This window comes from Choloepus didactylus, chromosome 7 (assembly GCF_015220235.1).
Source record: "Choloepus didactylus isolate mChoDid1 chromosome 7, mChoDid1.pri, whole genome shotgun sequence".
In the NCBI taxonomy this organism is placed as follows: domain Eukaryota; kingdom Metazoa; phylum Chordata; class Mammalia; order Pilosa; family Megalonychidae; genus Choloepus; species Choloepus didactylus.
Window position 1 is genome coordinate 108864743 of NC_051313.1, and position 26002 is coordinate 108890744.

General features: G+C 41.3%; 2 protein-coding genes across 2 annotated transcripts in view; one reads left to right on the forward strand and one right to left on the reverse strand.

The window, feature by feature from the left end:
* Nucleotides 1–26002, reverse strand: part of BICRAL (BRD4 interacting chromatin remodeling complex associated protein like) — a 119284-nt gene that overhangs the window by 85908 nt on the left and 7374 nt on the right. The window lies entirely within an intron of this gene.
* On the forward strand, nt 4129–5562 carry TBCC (tubulin folding cofactor C). Its single transcript, XM_037844825.1, has one exon. The coding sequence runs from the start codon at nt 4171–4173 to the stop codon at nt 5200–5202; it is 1032 nt and encodes a 343-aa protein (XP_037700753.1). The 5' UTR covers nt 4129–4170; the 3' UTR covers nt 5203–5562.

Here is a 26002-nt window from a genome sequence, read left to right on the forward strand (position 1 = left end):
CCTACTTCTCCTTGTTAATTCCTAACTCATCCCTCCAGCCTCAGCTCAGCCTCCTCAGAAGTCCTCACTGACCTTCCCAACAAGGTCCAACTCCCCACTAGAGTAGAGGCACTCACTGTACCTCTTTCTGTTACAACAGTTGTCACTATTGGAATTTTACAAGTTTGTGTGATTATTTCCCCAGATTAGCTGACTCAAGGAGGACAGGGGCTATGTCCGAGTCTTTATTCACCTTGGCAGCCTTAGGGCTTCCCTGGCTCAGTGCTGGGCACAGTTAGTGCTTAATAAACAGCAATTAGAGAAATAAACTCGTGCCAGCCTTGGTGCTAGGCAGTAAGTGTTAACAATGCTGGAAGAAGTTGCAGCGGGTGAAGGGTACTGAGGGGAAGGAGAAAGCCAGAGGCAAAGGCTGAAGGGCGAGTCAGCTCCCGTCTTGCTTCCCTAACGAACCTGGAGCATTTTCAAGAACAGGAGATACCTGCAGAGCTATCACCTTTTACTGTCTGTGACTCAGAAATCAGTGATTAAGGAAGGAAAACTTGCCTAACATTTGATACTTGACATATGGACCTCTTTAATGAATGCTTTACATCAAGCATACATTCAGTGCTTGTTGAAACATGAATAGTTGTTTCCTCCTTTGGACAGCGAACTTCTAGAAAACAGGGCCTGGATCTGCTCTATTTGCCTAGATTTGACTGACACCTTCCAGTTGCCCCGGATCCCTGATAAACTCCATAGAACAGCAAAGAGCCTTCCTTCTTTGCTGTCTAATCTGCTCCCCAGCCCCAAAAGATTGTTTCATTTTGCTTAAATGCTTCAGTTACTTATTTGTAAATTTCCTATAGCATATAACTACACAAACATAATATTCACTTTACAGCATTAAATGTTCAAATATGACAAATGTTTAAAATCTAATAAAACACAGTATGGGGATGCAACCAGCAAAATCAAGAACGTGTGAAACTTGACTGAACAAATGATCCAGTTTTTTCTATGAAATAATTGAAAGAGAAGGAAGGAACCCATACATTAATTGATTTAAGGGACATATTATCTAGACACATTGTATGAAATTTGTCTGGCTCCTTATTCAAATAAGTGTTTAAAAAAGATAATAAAATGATAGGATAATAGGATAAATGAATATAGATTAGAAATCTGATGAATCAAGGAAAAATTTTTAATGCTTTTTCGGAGTGTGGGGATGGTAATATGGTTATTACTGAAATATTTATAGACTGTTAAATATGAAATAAAATAGTGTCTGGGATTTGCTTTAAAATAATCAAGGTGGGGTGCAGTAGGGAAGTGGCGAGGGTTTTACAAGAAACAGGATTGTGAGTTACTAATTGTTGAAGGTGAGTGATAGGTATATGGGTTCTCTTAACATTCTTCTATTTTATGTACGTTTCGAAATTTTTGCAAAGTTATAAAGTAAATATAACTAACAAATAGAACCGTAGCATCTAAATCGATGTTAAATAATTGTTTAAGGTCCATCACACCTTGGAATTCTTTAATTTTTCAAGATGTCTAAAAGGGAGTGGTGCTTTAATTCACAGGCCCTTTATGGTATTTTTAATAGCAGAATTCAGAACTCACAATGGCTTTTCTTTTTTTGCCACATTTCTGCTGCAATGCATTATCCTCTTTGCTTCCATCAGAACAGGCACTTACCTCTAATGAGCTGAGATCCATTTCAAGGATGCACTCTGAATCAACTGCTGTCATATGTACTCAAATATGGCAAGACCAGAGGTTTTACAGCCTTCCTCCTGCCTTTGAACTCAGAAATGTAGCTTTATATCAATGTCTCGACCCCCTAAGAGCCTGCTTGGGGCTGTAAAACACTGTCAAGCTAATGCTTCACCATGACCACATCATTGACCTCTGTCTGTTCCCACTCAAGCCTTGCATCAGTCTTTGAAACTTTCCCCAACACACTGGGTCAACTGGATAATCTGTCCAATTTTGTTCTTTACTGCTTCTTTCTTTCAAAAGTTTGAATTAGCCAACTTAAAATATTTGGAAAACTTCCAAACTCCACCGGACTCTATGCCAAAACATGTTGGGCTGCAATGAAGTTCTTGAAAAGGTTTAAGGTATCAATTCCACTTCAGATACGATCAACACTTAAAATCACCCATAGATTCATTAGGGCTAATACAGAAATGTTGCCTCACTTCAATTGCAAACCCCAAGTCCAACAGACCTCCCTTGGATACAAACTTTCTTAATTCGTGTGCTGAGAAATTTAAGGAAAGCCAGGGAGATTTGTTTTCCTAGCAAAACAATTTCAAAAAGTCTTCTCTAAATCTTCGTTGGTTAAATCACCATTTCATAAAATAAATCAGCTATTACGTTCCTCCTGTATGACTTGGACAAGAAAGCCAGTTATATTTTCATCCACCAGCCTCAGACCCGTACCTTTAAGTAAACCTGCTTTTTTAAAAAACAAAAACGCCTCAACTACCTTGTCCATAAAACAGGGCTCATGAAACTAGGAATACATACCACAAGCGCAATCTCATCCCGTTTCCATCGGGTGCGCGCAAATACGCACAAACACAAGACGCACCCCCCCACCCCCACCATCCACGCGCGGTGTGACCCCCCCGCTGACTCTAAACCCTGGAATTTGCTTTTTTTTTTTTTTTTTTCTTTTTTAATGGTAAGGAAAGGAGAAGAGTGGAGAATGAAAATTTGGAAATCAGTCTTAATTCACATTTAAATCAATAGCTTTCATTTCCACCAATATTTCTCTGCATCAAAGCAGGTATATCGGTGAGGTTTCAGGTGACAGTTTCTTGGGCATTTAAATACCCCAGTTAAAAAGGCTGGAGGCTGGGAACCGGGTGGAGGTAAGGGTGAAACCGAAGGTTGGCAGGGCGGGCGGAGTCAAAGGCCCCCGGAGGTCCGCCGGGCCGAACCCAACAAACGAGGTTGCCGCGCCCCGGCAGCCGCCTGCGTCCCGGGTTCTCCCCGGCCCGCTGCCCTGGGGTTTTGCCAGTGACTGCGCCGTCTAGGCTGCCCACTCACATCGCCCATATGTCCCGAATTTTGGCAGGGCTCATTCACTTCCGGTGACTAATCCCTCCCACCATCTCTAGAAATCATGTTAACATTTCCCCCATCGTTTTCCTAAGATCCACGGCCCTACAGAGCGCCGCGAAGCGCAGGGCTGGGGTCTCACCCCAGAGCGGCCAGCGGTGCCCAGCTGCAAAGGGAATGGCCGGCAAGGGAGGTGGGGGGAGGCGTGGGAGGAAGAGGAAGGGGGTGTGGGATCTCACCCTTCCCCGCCCCCACCCCGCCGACTGCAGCAATTGGCCAAAAAATTAGTAATCCGTTTTTAGATTCCCTCCAGGGCCCCCGAACCCGGTTGCAGTGAGGAACCCAGTCTTTCCCATCGCTGGGCCCCTCGTCTTCTCCCGCCCCAGAATCTGCTTGTGGGGACCCAGGAGCCCCCAGGAGCCCCCAAGCCGCGCCGAACTGCAGCGGATGGGGATGAAGGGGATGAAGGGGGTGGGACAGGAACAGGGCTACCGGGAGGCCGGAATGGGTTGGGGGAAGGGTTGTTGGCAGGGTAAAGGAAAAAAAAAAAACAGAGGCATGCAAGCGGCTCCCTAGCCAGCTGTTCCAGCTGCCGCTTCCTCCGGCGCGGGCCGGGCGGTGCAATATTCACCCCCCCCTCCTCCATCTTTCTCACCACTACCTTTGCCCCCACCCGCCACACGCACACACTACCCCACCAGTAGTGGATCTCCGGCCTGTAAGGGGATAGTAGGGAGGAGCCGGGGGGAGGGGAAGGCCTGCGAGTTTCTAACCTTGTTCTTATAAACAAACCCACATGTGCAGCTGCCGCTGCTGCAACTCACCCCACAATCCCGGAATAAGTCCTGCCCCTTTAAGAGGAAAAAAAGCTTCCCCCGCCTGTCTCCCATCCCACCCATCCACAAGGACCTTTGTCTCCCCACCCCCTTGTCAGTCGGCCCCGCCCCTTTCCCCCGCCCCCTCCGTTTGCGGAGTAACCAATAGGTGAAGAAATTAAGGCCGACGGCCTGACATAAGCGTGGCTGGCCAATCACAGGACGCGTTGGTGGAAGGCCTCACGGAGGGCGCGCCCGAAGGAAGACCGGCAGAAGAGAAGCTTCAAGTCAAGTCAAGATGGAGATTGGTAGTATGTCTGCTGCTCCTGTAGGGAACGGGGTTGTGGGGTCCCAGAGGGACTTAAGCCTGGTTCCTGAGCGGCTTCAGAGACGCGAACAAGAACGGCAACTGGAAGTGGAAAAGCGGAAGCAAAAGCGACAGGACCAGGAGGTGGAGGAGGAAAAGAGCGACTTTTTTGCCGCAGCCTTCTCTCGGGAGCGAGCGGCGGTGGAAGAGCTTCTGGAGAGCGGGGAGTCCGCGGAACGACTGGAGGAGGCGGCTGCCCGGCTCCAGGGGCTGCAGAAACTTCTTAACGATTCGGTTTTGTTCCTGGCCGCTTACGACCTGCGGCAGGCACAGGAGGCTCTGGGAAGACTGCAGGCGGCCCTGGCTGAGCGGCGTCAGGAGCTGCAGCCCAAGAAGCGTTTCGCTTTCAAGACCCGAAGGAAGGATGCTGCATCGGCCTCCAAAAGAGACGCGGCTCCTGGCGCCCCGTCGCCTGGAAACATCCTGGCCTCTCCGCCGCCCTTAAAAGAAGCGGAAGCTCTCGGCTCCAGCTGCGTCTGCGGCTTTTCCAACCTGGAGTCCCAAATCTTGGAGAAGAGAACGGAAGAACTGCACCAGCGCGATGTCCTTTTGACCGAGCTCAGCAACTGCACGATCAAACTGTACGGCAATCCCAATACTCTGCGGCTGAGCAACGCCCGCAACTGCACGGTGTTCTGCGGACCGGTGTCCACCTCGGTGTTCCTGGAGAACTGCAGTGGCTGCGTGCTGACCGTGGCCTGCCAACAGCTCCGCGTGCACAGTACGAGAGACACCCGCATCTTCCTGCAGGTGACCAGCAGGGCCATAGTGGAGGACTGCAGCGGGATTCGGCTCGCCCCTTACACCTGGAGCTACCCGGGTATCGACAAGGACTTCGAGGACTCCGGTTTAGATAGGAACAAAAATAACTGGAAAGACATTGATGATTTCAACTGGCTGGCCCAGGGTGTGGCCTCCCCAAACTGGAGTATTCTTCCCGAAGAGGAGCGAATGATCCATTGAGACTCTGTTCTTCACTCCTACCAAATAATTTCTTTGTGGGACTGACCCCAGCTAATGGGATTCCACAGTTTACTTGCTGTTGTCACACTCTATGTTTTAGTATTTTAAGGCTGAGATGGTGATAGGCTCCAACTTGTGATTTCCGATAAATTCATGGTGGGTCTAACACTTTAAAGCATTTTCGCTGTTTTAGTAATGTTTGGGAGTTTTTATGTGACTATGATAGTTTGAAGCAGTAGGGGGAACGGTGTGGGTGTGTGCTGGTTTGTAAATGATTTGTGCTATTTAAAGCATAGCTCAGTGCATGGTACAGTAGATCTTCAATAAATATTTGTTTAATAAACGAATTCCTTAGGACTACAGTAGGAGTCAATTCATGTGGAAGGGTGGTATCAGACCTGTGCAAAGTTCCATTAACTGGGGGGTTTTTTTGAATTGAGGGTTGATTTACATAGGTATTTCTCAGCTGTTTGCTCTTTGCTCTTCAGTTACACCTTAGCTTGGACTTATGGAATCCAGCTACTCATTGACTCGTTTGGGTCCAAAGTTTTGGCATAAACCCAGAGAGGCTCACAAGTGTACCAACTGCGAGACCAGAATAATTGTAGCTACCAATTTTTTGTGTACTTAAAATGTCATAGGCACTGTTCTAAAGCACCTTTCTAAAATTAACTAAAGTCCTCAAAAGCTTATGAGATAGATTCTGTTAGCACCATTTTTCAGGTGAGGAAACAGGCGAGTAAGAGCTCTGGTGGTAGACTGGAATTTGAAACCTGGTAGTTTGCCTCCAGATCCCACCTTCTTGACTCCCACAACATACTGATTTTGAGTAGTGTTAGACAAAAAAACTTTCAAAATAATTAGGGAGAGAATATTGCTTTTCTTAAATTCTCAGACATAATTATGCTACGTGTCCTCTTAAAAAGAATTGAGACAAAGGTGAGCCTTAATTTTTCCATTCATTTTGCTGTAATTTACTGTTACAGTTTTGACTTTCTGCTCTGTACACTACCATCCAGTATTCTGAAACAGAAAGTTGTAAGACTCAAGAAACTTTTTTGGGTCTTGTATACAGACATAGATTTTTTTGTTTTTGTTTTTGTTTTTTTTGCTTTTGCTTTGAAATAATTACCTCAAGTGTTAAGGTACTTAAAGTACCTAAATATTTATATGTTTAATATTTACATTTTCCATCTTGTCCCAAAAAAGGATATGTGAAATGGAACAAGATAAAAACAAGAGAGAAGCAGGAGCAAGGGTAGAGTCACAAATTGGAGACAGATATGAGGCCAGTAAAAAATGTATCCTGCAGAGCTCTCGTCCAGAGGTGAATCCAGAATATTTTTTTTCCTAAACTACTAGCTGACTTGAAAAAGGCTCTTAATCAGCGTCATAATTTGCAACATCCACAAAGAAGGGGAAAATTAATCAATTGCTTAGGAGATATAATCCTGGTAAAAGGAGATAACATAGTGAAATTCTCAGCCATATTTTCCCATTAGCAACTCTGATCAGTATCCTAAGGCTATGCCCCTAAAGACTGGTAGCAGAACCCCAGGTGTACTTGAAAGCACACTTCAGGAACAGCCATTCTTGTGGCACTAATGGGCTTGCGGTTCATATTTCTGAACTGTTAATTTTTACAGGAAAGTTAATTGATTAAAAAAAAAATAAAATCCCTTGAGCCTTTCACAAACCTGCAGTTGGTGATGATAAAATTACAAAATCATGGCAGTTTGAACCATGATGCTAGCTAATGTCAGCTGAGTTTTCAGTGCTGCTCAGCAAGCCTGTTGTGTCTTCCTGAATGGCTCACTCCACATTCCTTAGGCTAATGATTCCAGTCCTTTTTCTACTTTCCTAAAACTCAACAATCTTTTTACCTTAACTCTTTGGGACTCACCTGAATGACAAGTTATAGGCCATCCAACTATTACCCCATTAACATCCCTTCATACTTGAAAATATGTCCATCTTCTGCTGGTCCTTCGTTTCTAGAGGCATATTTCCTCCTCCCCAGAGCCACTTTTTCTTCTTGTGCCCATTTCATACTTACTGTGGATCTTACTCCTTTTCCTTTGGCCTTTTTCTTTCAAAGCAGCCAGGTCCTGAGAAAACTGGTCCCTTCACCCCACATATCATTGAATGATAGTCCACCTCCTTCCCTGTACTCTCAGCCATCTTAAAAGCATTACTGTGTCCACCTAAATATACATCTCCCTCTTTAAGGTTTTGTAATGGGTCTTTTACCTCTTTTCTCTGCTGAAACTGCTTTCAGATGGGTTCATCATTTTTCAGATGATTCTTGTCACCCACCCTCTGCCTCCATTCGTCATCCTTTTCACCCTGGACACAGTTTATTAACTTTTCCTTGATCTCTGTAGCCTTGTTCTACCCTAGTTCTCTTAAGACAGCTTCTTTTTCTTCACTGGGGTTCTGGAGTCTGATAACCCCCAAATAGTATATGTGCTCTCTAGAGCCCCAACTCTTACCTATGTGCACAATCCTGTATATGCACCCACAACCTTCACCCTTTCAAATTCCATATATTCCTAAAATCTCCATTTTCTCCTCTTTCTCTCCCAAGTTCCATATTTCTCTTAACATCTTTCTACATAAATTATTTAGCATGTGTGCAATTATATCTGTAAGCTAAATACATAGTGGAATTGCTGAATCAATAGGTATGAACATTTATAATATTGGTAGTTATCAAATTGCCCTCATTTCTTCACATCCGTATCAATACAATGTGCTATCAAATTTTTGGATCTTTGCCAATCTGATTATTGTTATCTTCTAATAATAGTAATTGTAATAATCCTTTAACTGGTTCCTCATCTCCAATTTCAAAACCATTCTGCATGTGGCCCCCAAGTTAGTTTTCTTAAAGAATGTCATCCCCTGTTTAAAACCTTCTGAGATTTCAATTGCCTGATGAACTCCCTGTCCTGGAAGGCAAACTCCTCTACCATCTGTTCTCAGCCTACTGTTCTCACATGGTCTATTTCTGTTTCATCACACACACTTCATGCTCCAGCTAGCCTGAACTAATATCCATTAACCAGACACACCGTTATCAGTCAGATCTGGCAGGAAACAGATGGCACACACAAAATGGATAATTTGAGGCAGGCTTAATAAAGGGACTACTTAGAAAATTGTGGGCAGAGTTTAGGCAAAGCTTTAAGAAATGGTGCAATAACTCATCACCCCTAGGCCTGAAGAGGCAAAACTGTTATTTGAATTTGACAGAAAGCTGCCTGGCTGGAGCTGTGGCCCTCACTAGAGGGATGCAGCCAACCCACTGTGACTTGGCAGGGGGAAAGCCACAGGAATTATAAAACCCTATTCTCCTCTAATCTTTTTTTGGGTAACTTCCATCGGCTGAACTCAATTGAAAAATTCAGGGCAAGGAAATTTATTGGTACAGTCTATATGGGTCAGCTCTCCAGTCACAAAAGGGGGAGAGAAAAATGAAAAATGGATCCAGAGGAAGAAATGGAAGATATTCATTGCAAACACATTCTGCCATAATTCCTACTTTTTTCTCAATCACTTCTCACATAGTTGGAATCCACAGGAACTTACCAAAATTTTAGCCATCCTTTAAGGCTAAGCCAAATGTTACCTCCTCTGGGAAGTCTTCTGGGATTTCCCTCAGTCTCTGACACCACAGCTGTGGCTTGCTAGAGCAGCTGTTGAATCTCAGATGTTTCTGGTTCTTCATGAAGTCTCCTGTTATCTCCCAGTGTTGGAGGAACTTTTTGTGCTGAAAGCAGTTTCTCCAGAGTTCTCATGTCCCTCACATTCTCACAATGAAACTTTATTATGTACAGTAACTCTTTGGCCTCTTCCTTATAACTCAAAATAGCTTAGCTGCTTCTGTTATTCAGAGAAAACAAACAAACAAACCCAGAAAAGTGATTTTTAGAAATTTGTATGGCATCATGCTCTCAAAGTGAAGTCCGTGTTTCACTTCACTTTGCAGGGCCATGTTACCTCCTACTTTCAAATTATATCCTTTTGGTTTAGCCATATTTATCAGTTAATGCCCCCCAACACCAAGTGGTCAAACTTGTGACTTGCAAACACAAGTCAATCTTAGCCAAGGGCCCTCATTCCCCTCTATTTCTCCCTGGATTGGGGAGGAAAGCTTATTCTTTCCATACAATTTATATAACAGAGAAAGAGAGAGAGAAGAGAGGGAAAGAGAATTGAGAAGGAAGGAAAGGAGGGAAGGGAAGGGGAGGGAGGACATGAGTTTTGTTGGTTTATTTTCTCAAAAGGCAACTATAGTCCAATGGAAAGAGCCATTGGCCAAAGATCTACTTTAAGGTCCAAAGGTCAAAAGACCTACTTTCAAATTCAAAGTACCATAATTTATTAACTTTGTAGCTTGGGCAAGTTGTTTAATCTGTATCCACCCCTGATTTTTATAGGGTTTTTTGTTGTTGTTGTTGTTGTTGTTTTATGATAACACCATATCAGTAGCCTCAAAACTTACATTGTTACCATCTAGTGACTGGACTTAATCCAAAGGCAAAATTACAGTGATGTCTGGGCAATTTCACCTGCAAAAACACATAAATGACCTGTGTAATAAGTCTGGCCTTTGTCCTCAGCTTCTGGGAGGTAATCTGTGTCATACCTGATAGGAGTGTCTTTGTTTAGGGCTGAGGAATGCCATACTGGATCTTAGGGTGGGGTCTGGGCACCCAGAAAGACCAACCATGTGACTTAGGTTTGAGGCTTTGGGTCACTTTCTGTCAGTCGCCCTGGAGGCCAAGATCAACCACCATGTGGGCCATCAATCAGTCCTGCCCACATAATGGAGTGTCAATAAAAACTACACTGAGGCTCAGGTAAGCTTCTCTGCTCGGCAATACTCGGTGCATTTTGTAATGGGTCCTGACTCCATGTATGGAACTCTCCTGCACTCTGCCCTATGCATATCCTCTGTTGCTGATTTTAATCTGCATTCTTTCCCCGTAATAAACCAAAAGGATGTGTATAATGGCTTTCAGTGAGTCCCATGGGTCCATCTAGTGAATTATCAAACCTGAGAATGGTTTTGGAAAACACCCCTGAACTTGTAATTGGTGTCAGAAGTAAAGGCAGCCTGGAACTATGCCCTCCAACTCCTTCTAATTGGTCTAAGCTCTCATATACCTGGGCATTACTGGCTTCACCGGAGGGAATACATCCATCTTCTTTGCAGTGCTTTCCCTTTATCCAATAAGGAGAAATGTGACTGATGCACACAATGTCAAATGGACAATATCAACAACAAATAATCAAGAAAAACCATCACTTTGAATATGAAGCATATTTTGAGACAATAAGAGCAAGAAAGAAAAGTAAAACGCAAGTTGTTGCATTCTCCATAGGCACAATTTTTGTGGGAAAGAAGAAAATTGGAAGTAAGTGAAAAGTGCAGGCCAATTCAGTCCACATTCACATGATGGCAAAACTTTACAATGCACGGCAGCATGATTAGATACAGAGAATCCATATGCCTCAGTAAAGCAATGATTTCAGCAAAGTATTTCTCTTGAAAAGTTCAAGAGAAGATAAAACATCAAAGGAAGAACTTTTCAGTGAAAGAAGAGGGGACACTTCCAGTACGGATAGAAGATTCCAAAGACTGACACAAAAGTTGTCATTTTGAAGAGGAGGGGAAAAAAGGAGGGACAACAAACTGCCCTGTTTCCTGGCGTTAGTTATTGAAATTCTTGGGGAGGGGCATTCATTCATACCACATCAGTGATGGACATTTCCAAGAAAGATGACTGTAATGTTGAATGACTTTCTAAGGTCCTTGAGCAATGGAATGCTTACGGAGATTTCCCAAGGAAATTTCATTGAAGCTACAGTTTAAGAAGCCTCAGCAAACCCAGCTTGTACACAAAAATTCCCCAAAAGGAACATTGACTATTTAGCTTTTTGACTGTTTGGTTTTACATAGTTTATGCTAGTTACAAACATATATTTCCTATATAACTACTCACTAAATCGTACTTTGAAAGTTATCACCTTTTTACAAATATGTTATATTTCACAATAAGGAAATAACTGAAACTGTGGAACTGTAACTAAAATTTGCTCTCTATGTACTTGTTAAATTGCACTTGGAAAGTTATCACTTCTATGTAAATGTGTTATATTCCACAATTTTTTAAAAAAAGTGAAAGGAAAAAAACAAACAAAAGGAGACATTTTGCAGGACCTAGAAAATATTTGCAAGTTCTGTCACCCACCTTTTAGGCCCCCATTATAGCATTCTCATTCATCTGGCTAAAAGAAAATATTTGCAAATCACACATCCAACACAGAACTCTCACATCTCAGTGGTAAGCTTAAACAGGTATGAGGGAACCTTACTGGGGTGATGAAAATGTTCTAAAGCTGGATTGTGGTAATAAACTCACTAAAACTCATTGTACACTTAAAATGGGTGAATTTTATTGCATGTAAATTGTTCCTCAAGGAAGTTGTTTAAAAAAAAAAATCAGTAAGAAATCAATCCAAAATGAGCAAAAGAGTTACACCCTTCACCAGAGGATATACTGAAGACAAATAAGCACATGAAAAGATGTTCAATGTCACTAGCTGTTAAAGAAATACAGCTTAAAACTAGGGTGAGCTATACTTCTTCAAATCCCCTAAGATGGCTACAACAAAAAGTATTGTCAGTGGCAAGTGCAGACAAGGATGCAGAGCAACTGTATCTCTCTAACATTGCAGGCAGGAATGCAAAATGCTCCGGCCACTCTAGAAAACAGTTTGGCCATTTCTTATATAGTTAAGCATGCATTTACCATATGACCCGACAATCACACTCCCGAGTATTTATCCAGAGAAATGAAAACTTTGTTCAGACAAAAACTTATAGGGAGTATTTATAGTGGCTTTATTCATAATTGTCCCTAATTGGAAAACAACCCAAATGTTCTTCAACATCCAAACAATAGAATACTGCTCAGCAAAACAAAGGAACAAACTATTGATACTCTCAACAACTTGCATGAATCTCAAAAGCATTATGCTGGATAAAAGAAGCTAGTCTCCAAAGGCTACACACTGTATGACTCCATTTGAGTGGTATTCTCAGAAAGAACAAAACTAGAGTGATGGAGAAAAGATCAATGTTTGCCAGGTGCTAGGGATGAAGGAATCACAGGAGAGATTTTTTTTTTAATTCAGTTTTATTGAGATATATTCACATACCATACATCCATGGTGTACAATCAACTGTTCACAGTACCATCATATAGTTGTGCATTCATCACCCCAATCTATTTTGAACATTTTCCTTACACCAGAAAGAATCAGAATAAGAATAAAAAATAAAAATGAAAAAAGAACACCCAAATCACCCCCCATCCCCATCCCACCCTATTTTTCATTTAGTTTTTGTCCCCGTTTTTCTACTCATCTATCCATTCACTGGATAAAGGGAGTGCGATCCACAGGGTTTTCACAATCGCACTGTCATCCCTTGTAAGCTACATTGTTATACAACTGTCTTCAAGAGTCAAGGCTATTGGGTTGGAGTTTGATAATTTCAGGTATTTACTTCTAGCTATTCCAATATATTAAAACCTAAAAAGTGTCATCTATATAGTGTGTATGAAATGTCCACCAGAGTGACCTCTCAACTTCATTTGAAATCTCTCAGCCACTGAAGCTTCATTTTGTTTCATTTTGCATCCCCCTTTTGGTCGAGAAGATGTTCTTAATCCCACGATGCAGATCCAGATGCATCCCTGGGAGTCATATCCTGTGCTGCCAGGGAGATTTACACCCCTGGGTGTCAGATCCCATGTAGGGGGGAGGGCAGTGAGATCATCTGCCGAGGTGGCTTAGCTAGAGAGAGAGAGAGAGAGAGAAAGAGGGCCACATCTGAGCAACAAAGAGGCACTGAAGGGGAGACTCTTAGGCACAATTGTAAACAGGTTTAGCCCAGGAGAGATTTTTTTTGAGTGATGGAAAAACAACAACAACAAAAAAAAATATATTTGTATTTTATCTTTACTTCTCTTCATCCTCAATTTTGGCATTTTTATCGTATGAAATGTATTTCCTGCATTGGCCACCCACGCTCTAATCCTGAATCTCTAGGAAAGATGGGTTAAATTTGAAGTGACTTGACTTGTGATTGACCTTAAAGGAACCAACTAATTTGTCAAATCCAATAGCACCTGTATGACTGTATATGTCCCCAGGGACCTTAATAAAGAATGGTGCTTTTTCACTTACCAGAAAACTTCTCCTAATAGCACTTTATGTTATTTTAAGTAATTGCCACATAATAGAGGCACACTGACAGCTCATATATCTTGGACCTGTCATGGTGACTGGAAGTGTGGAAAATCATGTTGCTGTCTTTGTGTGGCAGCCTGAAAGATCTGTGGATTAACATTCCCTGGGAGCAGCCCCCAATCAATGACTCTTGGGAGATGGTGAATTTTCCAGTTTGCTAATACTGGGGTTAAGCAAAATACCAGAAATGGATTGGCTTTTATAAAGGGGGTTTATTTGGTTACAAAATTACAGTCTTAAGGCCATAAAGTGTCCAAGGTAAATTATCAACAATCCAGTTCTGTGCCACTTTGAATGTATTATGTCCCCCAGAAAAAGCCATATCCTTTGATGCAATCTTGTGGGGCAGACACATTAGTGGAGATTAAGTTGGAACGTTTGGATTAGGTTGTTTGCATGGAAATACACCCCACCCAACTGTAGATGATAATTCTGATGAGATATTTCCATAGAGATGTGGCCCCACCCATTCAGGGTGGGCCTTGATCAGTGGAGCCATATAAATGAGCTGACAAATAGAAGGAACTCAGTGCAACTGAGAGTGACATTTTGAAGAGGAGCTACAGCCAAGAGGGACACTTTGAAGAAAGCACAGGAGCTGCAGATGAGAGACAGTTTGAAGACGGCCATTGAAAGCAGGCTTTTGCTCCAGAGAAGCTAAGAGAGGACAAACTACCCCAAGTGCAACTAAGAGTGACATTTTGAGGAACTGAAGCCTAGAGAGGAACGTCCTGGGAGAAAGCCATTTTGAAACCAGAACTTTGGAGCAGACGCCATCCATGTGTCTTCCCAGCTAACAGTGGTTTTCCAGACACCTTTGGCCATCCTCCAGTGAAGGTACCCGATTGCTGATGTGTTACCTTGGACACTTTATGGCCTTAAGACTGTAACTGTGTAACCAAATAAACCCCTTTTATAAAAGCCAATCCATCTCTGGTGTTTTGCATTCTGGCAGCACTAGCAAACTAGAACACACCCCCTTAAACAAGACTTTTTAGACATTTTTTTCCAGGTTGTTCCACCACCTATGAACTTTTAATACTACAGCTATAGCGCTTAATGTGATTGCATAAAAGAATGTTCTTCTTCATGGGAAATGTATATATGAATTATATTGTTTGTTCAAGGATGTGTGCAGCTTGCTCTCATGTTCAGAAGACAGCAATAGACGATGGATGATAGATAGGGAGGGAGGGAGGGAAAGAAAGAAATGGCGGTGTGACAGGATGTTAAAGTTGGTGGATTGGGGTATCAGGGGAGGGGAGTCGGGGTATGCTGGAGTTCTGTGTATGGGGTTTGTATCGTTTTTGCAACTGTTTCTGTAAGACTGAATTTATTAAAAAAAAATACAGCTATACTGTAAAGTTGTTTATGTATTGTGCTATATTATTCATTATGTATATCTATGTTTTAGCCATAAAAAGTGTAAGAATCGTTTTGCCCTTTAAGAACCAATTAGGATATGCTTTTGGGAGAACCCAAGTGTTCTAGTTTGCTAATGCTGTGGAATGCAAAACACCAGAGATGGATTGGCTTTTATAAAAAGGGGGTTTATTTGGCTACACAGTTACAGTCTTAAGTCCATAAAGTGTCCAAGGTAACACATCAGTAATAGGGTACCTTCACTGGAGGATGGCCAATGGCGTCCGGAAAACCTCTGTTAGCTGGGAAGGCACATGGCTGGCATCTGCTCCAAAGTTCTGGTTTTAAAATGGCTTTCTCCCAGGACGTTCCTCTCTAGCAAGCTTGCTCCTCTTCAAAACGTCACTCACAGCTGCACTAAGTTCCTTCTCTTTGAGTCAGCTCATTTATATGGCTCCACTGATCAAGGTCCACCCTGAATAGGTGGGGCCATGCCTCCATGGGAGTATCTCATCAGAATCATCACCCACAACTGGGTGGGGCACATTCCAAGCAAATCTAATCGGCACCAAAACGTCTGCCCCACAAGACTACATCAAAGATAATGGCATTTGGGGGACACAATACATTCAAACTGGCACACCAAGTGAAGGCAAATAACATTTACTGAGTGCTTACTCTGTGCCAGGCAATTTGTTAAAGGCTTTACAGGTGCAATCTTATTTAATGCTCACAACAATCCTTTAACATATATGCTATTACTGATTTAGGGATCTTTCAAGTACAAGTAACAGAAATCCACTTTAACTGGCTCAAGCCAAAAGCCAAGTATCATAAGGGCTTGGATGATTTTCTAATCCTGTCATTCCTTCTACATTTATTAACTGACATTCTTTGGTCAAAAGGAACTATCCCTAATTCATCAGCTGGGGATGAACCACGGTTTTTCCTAAAAAGGTAGGATATGTGTTGAATTCTTTCCCTTTAATTATCAATTTTCAGCCCAAGGAGTTGGGGTGACAGTCACCTCTAATGGGAGCAAATGAGTTTCTCTCTCTCTCATCACTAATGAGTTCATGGATTTTTTTTATTTGTGGGAACAAAGATTTATCGAACAACTACCAGAGGCATCACATTTAATTCCCCATATTTTACGGAAGAGGGAAGTGAAAGGTGAAGAGGATACGTAAGATATGCATAGCCCAGTGCTGCTGGTGAGTGGTAGAGCCTGGATTCAAATTCAGCATTCATGACTCCAAAACCTTATGGCCTTCCCACCACACAGCTGTCACCAAAGCCTGAAGCTGAATTTGAGAGGAAGACGAGGCCATTCTATGGTTACCTTGCTGTTAGGCAGAGCCCCACAGGACTCACTGCATCTCAGGAACCCATCACCGGGAGAATCCTAATGGAAAGGTAACCTCCTGCTCTGTCTTAGCCTCTCCATGCTGCTTCTGTAGTCACTCTCATGCCACCGAGAGCTTTCTTTAGCAATTCTTGGAGCAGTTCTGGATCTGCTCTCCTCTTTCTCTCAGCATGTCACACGGTGAGGCAACAGCATATTTCTTTACTCTGTATAAACCTTTGGAAAATCAGGAGCTTGAATAGCTTAAACCCAAACAAGGTGGCTTTGAGCAGTGTCAGGCTGAGGATGGGAGGGGTTGTGTTGATTTCCGGCTGAAGAAGGCAAGGCCTCCTATTCTCTCAGAGTTAGAAACAATGAAACCACATTTAATTTTCAAAGAATTTAATGGAATGCTGATAGTTGAGAGGAGCAGGGAGGGAAGAAAGTATAAAAGGTGCCTGGGGCCCACACACCACGTGGGATTCCAGAGCAGGGTCAGGTCAGACAGTTTCCCTTTGCCTGGAGCTGGAGCCCCTGCAGAAACTTTCCCCTCAGGGGCTTTCTCAACTGAGGCAGAAGAGGGAAATGGCCACTGAAGGACCCAGACCAGTGTCTTTTTCAAATCTCTGCCTCTGAGGTTCCTGGGAGCCCCGACGCCAGTCTGAGGCTGCTGTTTTTTAATAATGTAGCCCCATGATCCAGGGGAAATGTGACACCTCCTACGGCTTCTCCAACTTCAAAGAACCATATTCTGGCTTAGTTAAACCCAGTCCGCCTGCTGGCTGGAAATAGTTGGAGAGAACTTTTTGCTTTGAAAACTTGGGGGCCAATAGTCTTCACATTGAGGCCCGTTTTTCCTGGTTATGCCTCTGGGGAGAGGAAAGGAAATGAAGCAAGTTTGGGGGCATTGGGAGTAGATGGCGGAGAGCCTACTGGGTATCTTAAATGGCCCTCCCACTGAAAGCAACTAGAAACGCTAGATAAAATATATGAAAACACCTTTTTAAAGATGTCACTGAGCTGGAAAGAAAGTAAGGAATATTTAGAGATCAAAATTAATGCAGAGAGGTGAACTAGTTCTAAAACTAACTTTGCCCTGGGGCTGGGGGCTTCTCTTGGATACTTTGACCTGGGAAGGGGGCGGGGGGAACATGGGGGACAGAAGACAAAACCTGAGGCTTTCCAAAGAAGTATGTCTAATGAGCACATCTTCAGAGTAAGGGTAAAATAGAAATAAATCTGATAAACAACAGAAAGGAAAATTATTTATCTTAATCAAGGTGCTGGTTATGGACAGAAAAAAATCTCCCTTGGGAATTCATAAGAAAAACCGAGGCCTCATGTAAGTTTACAGCCAGAATTCATACATCCTATGTTACCTTAAAAACTTCAAGACAGGAATTTATTTTAAAGTGATCCTGGATTGACAGTGACCCCAGGCTCCTGGAAAAAAACAGGTAGCAATCCTCTCTGGATGAATGTATCCAGAGTCCTGAGTCCTCAAAGAATTCCCAGAGATGATGATAGCACATTATTGTGAGTCTAACTAACAGCACTGAATTATGGGTGTGAATGTGGTTGAAAAGGGAAGTTTAGGGTTGTGTTTGTTACTAGAAGGAAAGCTAGAGGATAAAACATGGGATTGCATTACACAGTGAACTCTGTTGGGGACAATGATTGTGGTTAATTGTACAAATAGAAGAATGTTCTTTCATGAACTAGAACAAATGTTTGTCACTATTACATGGTGTCAATAATAGGGTGGTATATGGGAAAAAATATACCTAATGCAGACTATGATCTGTAGTTAACAGAAATAGTTTAGTATTCCTTCATCAGTTGTAACAAAGTTACCACACCAATGCTAAGTACCAATAATAGGGGTATAACGGGTATGGGGTTTATCTTTTTGGAGCAGTGAAAATGTTCTAAAATTGATTGTGGTAATGAAGGCACAACTCTGTGATTATACTGAGAGCTACTGACTATACACATCAACTGGAGTGTATGGTGTGTGAATATATCTCAATAAAACTGCTTAAAAATAATTCCCATGGATTGAGTTTCCATAGAATATGAAAATCACAGAATATACAAAATAAGGTCCCATGAATGAGAGCAGAAAGCAACAATAGACAGTAGAAAAAGACCTGCAAAGACTTTAATTGCGCTTATAAAATGAGTATTGTTTCAGTATGCTAAAGCTGCTAGAATGCAATATACCAGAATTAGGTTGGCTTTTACAACGGGGATTTATTAACTTACAGTTCACAGTGCTTGGGCAGTGAACATGTCCAACTCAAGGATCAATAGGATGATACCTTCTCTGAAGATAGGCTGTGGGTGTCTGGGACACCTCTGTCCCATGGGAAGGCACATGGCTGGTTTCTGCTGGTCCTTCACTCCCAGGTCTTGTTGCTTTCAGCATCTGGTTCCAGTGGCTTCCTGTCTGTGTCCTGAGGTTCCTCTCTTAGCTTCTCCAGGGCCTTTTCTGTCTTTTATCCTCTCACAAAGGACTCCTGCAAGAGGATTAGGACCCACCTTGAATGGGTTGGGTCACATCTCAACTGAAATAACCTGATCAAAAGGTCCCACCCATAATAGGTCTGCACCCACAGGAATGGATTAAAATAACATGGCTTTTTTTTGGGGTACATAACAGCTCCAAACTACCACAAGCATGTAAAGAAGAGATTGAAAATATGAATAAAGAATCACAGACTCAGTTACATTCAGCAAAAATAATGGAGGAAGGAACTCCAAAATTCTGTTCCTCCACAAAAGCAACAAGGAAACTGGCAAACACTGTCAGAATCAACTTTTTTTGGAATTTGGAAACTAATCAAAAGCTCACAGCAGTCAGGGGAATGCTTAATCAAGAAAAACAAACAAACAAACAAAAACAAAAAAAAAACATACCACAACAGTTGAATCCTGGTGTGGTAGGTTGAATTAGTTAACCCTAACAAACATATGTTCTTCATCTTAATCTGTGTCCCTGTGGGTGGGAACCTATTATAAAAAGGCCCCTTTGAAGATGTTCTTTTTACTTTAGGTGTGGCCAGCTGAAGCAGGGTGGGCCTTAATCCAGACTAAAGTGGAGGTTTTATAAAGAGAAAGCCACAGGGTTCGGCCAGGGGAGGGGAGGAGGGAGAGGCTGAAAGTCAGTGGAAACCTGAAGTGCAGACAAGGAAAGGAAAGGACATTGCCATTCATGGGGAGCAGACGTAAAGCCAAGGAACCACAAGGATTGCTGGCAAGCCAGCACCAGAGCACCCTGGGAGGAAGCCTCTGAAACTCTAGCCTTCTAGCCTCTGAAACCCTGAGACAATAAATTTCCATTGTTTAAACCAACCCATTGGGTGGTATTTGTGATAGCTGCTCAGGCAAACTACCTACCTTAAGAAGTTAGAAGAAGAGCAGAAGTAGCAGAAACGAAATTATAAAGACAAGAGCCAAAATCAATGGCGTAAATACAATAGTGAACAAAACCACAAGCTGATTCTTTGAAAAGACTCATGAAATGAAGAAACTTTTGGCTAGACTGGACATAATTATTGAAGGGGCCATAATTATCAAAGTTGCAGGTATTAAAAAGATAAGGGATTTACTATGAAAAAAATCTTCTGTCAATAAATTTGAAAACTTAGATGAAATGGATAAAACTCTAGAACAATGCAATTTACCAAAAATGACCCAAGAAGACATTGAAAACTCAAGCAGTTCTGTCACCATTAATGAAATTGAATCCATAATTTAAAACTTCCTACAAAGAAAACTTCAGCCCAAATGGTTTTGACAGTAAATTCTATCAAACATTTCAGGAGATATAGTACCATTCTTATACAGACTCTTTCAGGGAATAGAAAAAGGACTTTATCCCAATTTATCTTATGAGGATAGCATAACCTTGATACCCAAACCAGACATGGATTTTTTTGAGAAAGGAAAAGTATAGGCCAATTTAACTCATAAATACTTAAAAAATCCTAAAAATATATTAGTAAACTAAATCCAAAAGTTTGTAAAAAGATAATATTCCAAGGTTTATCCTTAGCTGGTAGGTAAGATTAAAAAGTAATAATAATAATTTTAAAAAGGCTCAGAAAGGATGTAATGAAATTGTTACTATTTGTAGATTATATGATTGTAAGCACAAAAATTCCAAAATAATCTATAGAGAAATTGTTAGCATTAAAAAGAGCATTATATTTTTATACAGCAGCAAAAAACAGCCAAGATATTCTTGATGAAGTAAAAAAAAATGTGTGTGGGTATGGGGCTTGCCCTACCAGATATCAAGATTTAATTAAGACAGTATGATGATGGTGCTAGAATAAATGAAATGACTAATGGGTCAGAAAAGAGAGTCCCAACATATATGTATGAATGTATGCAAACCCGATTTATGACTGGCAGTACAGACCATTGGGAAAAAGAGGGTATTCAGTAAATGGTGGGCTGGGACAATTGGTTCTATGGAAGATTATTAAACCATATCTCTTTGTCATACCATACACAAAAATCAATTCTGGATGCCCTGAAATTTTAAAGAAAGAAAAACTATAAAATTTTTAGAAAGCAATGGAGGATAATATCTTTCTTACCAAGCCTGGGGCAAGGAATGATTTCTTAAACAAGCAAGAGCCTGATCCGGGAGCACTCAGAGAGTGAGGCGGCTGCTCCCGCTCCCCGCCGCGATCCAGACTCTCCCAGCGGGCCACGGGGTTGTTATTGTTAGGCGCAGGAAGGCCCTCCATGTTGTCCACTTCCCCTGAGACCTGCGCCATCAGGGAAGTTGAGGCCTGGAGTGGGAAGAGGCAGGTTAGGGTTGGAAACCAGGTCTGAGTTCAGAGGCCCTGCCTCTAACAGCTACTGCCTGCAAGTGGCTTTGTACAAGTCCCGTTCCTTCTCTGGGCCTCAGTTTCCTTGTTTTTTAAAGTAGATCTAATAACTATAATGATGTTCCCCATGAACGCTTCATGGGGCTTTGGTAAAGCACCCAACTTAGCTCCTGGCCCAGGCTAGGGGCTCTGCAAATTATCACTGTTATTATTAGAACAATGGTATTTGTTATCAATGGAATTTTATAATGCAGTAATAAAATAATTATTATTAAAAAAAAAAACAAAAAAAAAAAACAAACAAGAGCCATAGAGGAAAAGACTGAAAAATTCCACTACAATAATAGTTAATCTTCTGTTCTTCAAAAGATACCATAAAGAATATAAAAAGAGAAGTCACAAATTGGGAGAACATAATTGTAACACATATAAATGAAAAAATAATATATAGAAAATATAAGGAAATTCACAAATCAATAAGTTAAACACCAATAAACCAAATGAAAAATGGGCAAAAGATACACATTTTACAGAAGAAACACAAAGAGCAAATAAACTTATGTAAATGAGTCTAAACTCATTAGTAATCAGAGAAATGCAGGAAAATGCATCATTTCCTGATGAAAACCAGGGGCGGGGGATTGGTTAGTAAGTCTGATTAAACATCAAGAGTTGGAGAGGATGTGGATCACGTATTCCTGGCTGGTGGGAAGTAGAATTTGGCCCAGTCAATTTGGACAACTATTTTGGCATTATCCCATAAGGCTGAAGATTCACATACCCTACTTCTCAGCAGTTGCCCTAAAGAAAGTTCTGCACAATGGGAGATGTACAAAAATGTTCAGAACAGCTCTGTTCATAAAAGCAAAACATTAGAAATCAACCATATATCCACTGACAGGAGAACAGGTTATAGGTGAAATACTCTTTACATGAAAATGAACTATAGTTATATGCAAGGTCATGTATGAATCTCTACACATAATGCAGAGTGCAAGATAAGCAGATCTCTGAAGACTATACACAGTATGATACAATTTTTGTAAAGCTCAAAAACAAGCAATATATATGTATAAATATACACAAAAGAAAAAGCTAGGGTTTTCAGAGTAATGGTTACTTCTGAAGGAGGTAGCAGGGAAAGGAATGGTATGGAGGGAATCAATACGTAGATGTAAGCTATTTGTGATATTCCAGTTGGGTGGTGAATGTGTTTAATTTATTATGATTTATAACATATATATTACATAAGTTCTTTTTTATAAAAATTATACTTAAAGATCAAGAGAACATTAATGAACTATAGCTATGTATTAATATAGATGAAACATAAATTTAAGGCTGATTGATCAAGCTGTATATTTATGATATGTGGACTATTCTGTATGTATGTTATACTTCAATAAAAAGTTAAACAAGCAATGTTTGGGTGAAAAAAGCAAGGGAAAGGAGGATACTTATTATATAAGTATTGTTATGTCAAGTTTATGTCAAGTGCAAAATCATGCAAAAGTAAACAATATATTGTTTGAGCATACATGATTAGGTGGTAATACTAGAGAAAATCAAGGGAAGGATAAATACCAAATTAAGATAGCGGTGACCTCCGAGGGGAAAGAAGGAGAGGCACCCAGGGAGCGTCACAGATACAGGCAGCATTTTATTTCTCATGCTGGGGGTGGGGGGGTGGAATACGGATGCTTATTTGATGATTTTTCTTTATTCTTTTTATGTATGATATATTTAACAGAAAGAATGAAAGAAAGAGAGAGAGAGAAAGAAAGGAAGAGGAAGGAAGGAAGGAAGAAAGGGAGCGAGGGAGGCAAGGAGGGAGGAAGGAAGGAAGAATGAAAGAAAGAAAGAAGAGTAAAGGAAAGTCAGGATGACAACCAGGAGAGAGAGCTTAGGGTGAATATAGTTAGTAATTCAAAGAGCCAAACTGTGTCTCATTTTTCCTTGGATGGGAGGTCCAGAGAGAGGAACTTTTTTTTTTTTCCTAAATTCAGTTTTATTGAGATATATTCACATATCATACAATCATCTGTGATGTACAATCAACTGTTCACTGTACCATCATATAGTTGTGCATTCATCACCCCCATCTATTTTTTTTACATTTTCCTTATACCAGAAAAACTAAAAATAAGAATAAAAAATAAAAGTAAAAAAGAACACCCAAATCATCCCCCCCATCCCACTCTATTTTTCATTTAGTTTTTGTCCCCATTTTCCTACTCATCCATCCATACACTGGATAAAGGGAGTGTGATCCACAGGGTTTTCACAATCACACTGTCACCCCTTGTAAGCTACATTGTTATACAATCGTCTTCAAGAGTCAAGGTTATTGGGTTGGAGTTTCAGGTATTTACTTCCAGCTATTCCAATACATCAAAACCTAAAATGGGTTATCTATATAGTGTGTAAGAGTGCCCACCAGAGTGACCTCTCGTCTCCATTTGGAATCTCTCAGCCACTGAAACTTTATTTTGTTTCATTTCGCATCCCCCTTTTGGTCAAGAAGATGTTCTCAATCTCATGATGCTGTGTCCAGATTCATCCCCGGGAGTCATATTCTGAGCTTCCAGGGAGATTTACACCCCTGGGAGTCAGGTCCCACATAGGGGGGGAGGGCAGTGAGTTCACTTGCTGAGGTGGCTTAGCTAGAGAGAGAGAGAGAGGGCCACATCTGAGCAACAAAGAGATACTCAGGGGGAGACTAGTAGGCACAATTATAAGCAGGTTTAGCCTCTCCTTTGCAGTAATGAGCTTCATAAGGGCAAGCCCCAAGACAGAGGGCTCAGCATGTCAAACTGCCAGTCCTCAATGTTTGTGAGAACATCAACGACAAGCCAGGTGAGGAAGTCCAACACTACTGCATTTTCCCCCAGTTCCTCAGGGGAGCCTTGCATATATATTTTTATTCAGAGCAATGACCTTTCGAATTCCTTTATTATTTTTTAAAATTGTATAGTTTTATTATTCATATTCCATTCTTGTAGACTGCATATGATTCTATTATATAATAGCATTAAAGGAATTTCTAAAGAAGAAACACAAATCACCCCTAATTCCATTAACCTGATTCTATTGCCTTTATATAATAGATTTGTAGCATCTAGACTCACATCCATTGGTCCAGATTGGGGAAGGAGCCAGCCTTTCTCCACCCTCTGCCAGAGATTCGTTACTCTTCTCAGCAGCTCACTTTTCTCTGCTTGTTCTTCACCACATCCTGCCTTGTTTTATATTTGAAAGGTTTGGTCGGGGACTTTTCTGATGTCTTTGTTCCCTGTCTTTCATCTTTCTGGGTAATTAAACATCCTCTAGCCTGAAAGAAGTGAAGTCCCCCTTTTCCATCTGTGGAAGCCATTTCGGCCATTCCATTTCTGCCCACCAGGGGGCAGCCACAGACTTGCCGTGGGCTCTGCGCATGACCTCGTGTACACCACGGGGTCATTTGAGGAGAGTTTCTAGGCTAATGGAGTTATCCGGATAGAGCTATTTTTAAATTTTTATTCCTGGTTTCTACATCAAATTTTTCTCCCTCTCCTTCCCTCTCATCCCCTTGTTCATGTGCTTGTCCCTAAGAGATTCTCTGAGATAGCCTTTCAATCATGCATAGGCTCCCAGCGCCTGACTAGCCCCTTTTCTCTCAGGACAGCCTGTCTTCTGGATTTTTTGTGTACGAGGTGTGAGTCTGTTTATGCCTTTGATTGTCTGAATATCCCTCTCTTAGGAAAAAAACTGAAATATATTGTTTTCAATGTCTCCAGTGGTGAAGAGTTGACATTATTGAAGGTGCAAAGCTGTTAGAAATCAAGTCTTGTCTGTGAGAAGCGTGATCACCGTGGGAGTATTGTTTTTGACCCAAAATGTGGTGTGATGATAAAATAACCAGGCTGGTTTTCCCATATAGCTCAGAACCTGGCCTTGGAGATCACTCACAAGTTGGAGTCTAAAACTGGGTTCTCCCTTGGAGGGGAAAAAACCTCCTAACTCATTGTTTTCTTCTCACACCTCCTCCATCTGTGGAGAACTGCTCCTTTGGCTTTACTTGGTGATTTGGAGATCTTAAAGAGGACTGTGAATCTAAGCGGAACCAATGCCAATAAGGCAGGAAAGGAGATTCCAACTTGGAGATTTGACCCCCTTGCTGCTTGAGCTCACAGGTCTTGTACTACAATCATGAAGGCTTCTTTGATAGAGGGCATGATTTATTTGTTCTCAAAATTCCTCGTTTATGTTCAGGCCCTTCTGAGACATGGAATTGCTGGATCATTGTGAATATGCACTTTCAATTTAAAAGAGACGGCTAAATTACCCTCCCAAAAGACTGTAAAAATGTAGTCCCACTGAGAGTGTTATATCCCCATTTCTACTGTCTTTGTTTACCCTCTATGGTGACAATATTTAAAAAAAACCTCTTTTTTTAAATTAGAGCAGTTGTAGTTTACAGACAAATCATGCAGAAAGTTCAGAGTTCCTATATACCTCCTCCTTCACAGTTTTCCCTATTATTAACATTTTGCATTAGTGTGGCACCATTGTTACAATTGATGAAATGATATTATTATAATTATCTTATTAACTATAGTCCATAGTTTCCATTAGGCTTCATTCTTTGTGTTGTACAATTCTATGGGTTTTTAAACATTTTTATTCTGATTACATATAGATAACCTAAAATGTATGGTGACAGAATTTTGACGTGTTCAATCTGATGCATCAAGTTTGGTATTTCATTATTGTTTAATTTTGCATTTCTCTGAATACTAATAACGTTGAACATCTTTTTCAGATTGTCGGACTTTCCAAGTTTCCTAATTATGAATTGCTTGCTCCTGTCCTCTGCCTGTTTTTCCAGTTGATTGTTGGTCTTTTGATTGTGGATTTGTGGGAGTTTAAAAATTTGCCTATTAAT

Bases quoted from the DNA above. Each gene is read 5' to 3' on its own strand.
- TBCC (XM_037844825.1), top strand. From the start codon at position 4,171: ATGGAGATTGGTAGTATGTCTGCTGCTCCTGTAGGGAACGGGGTTGTG.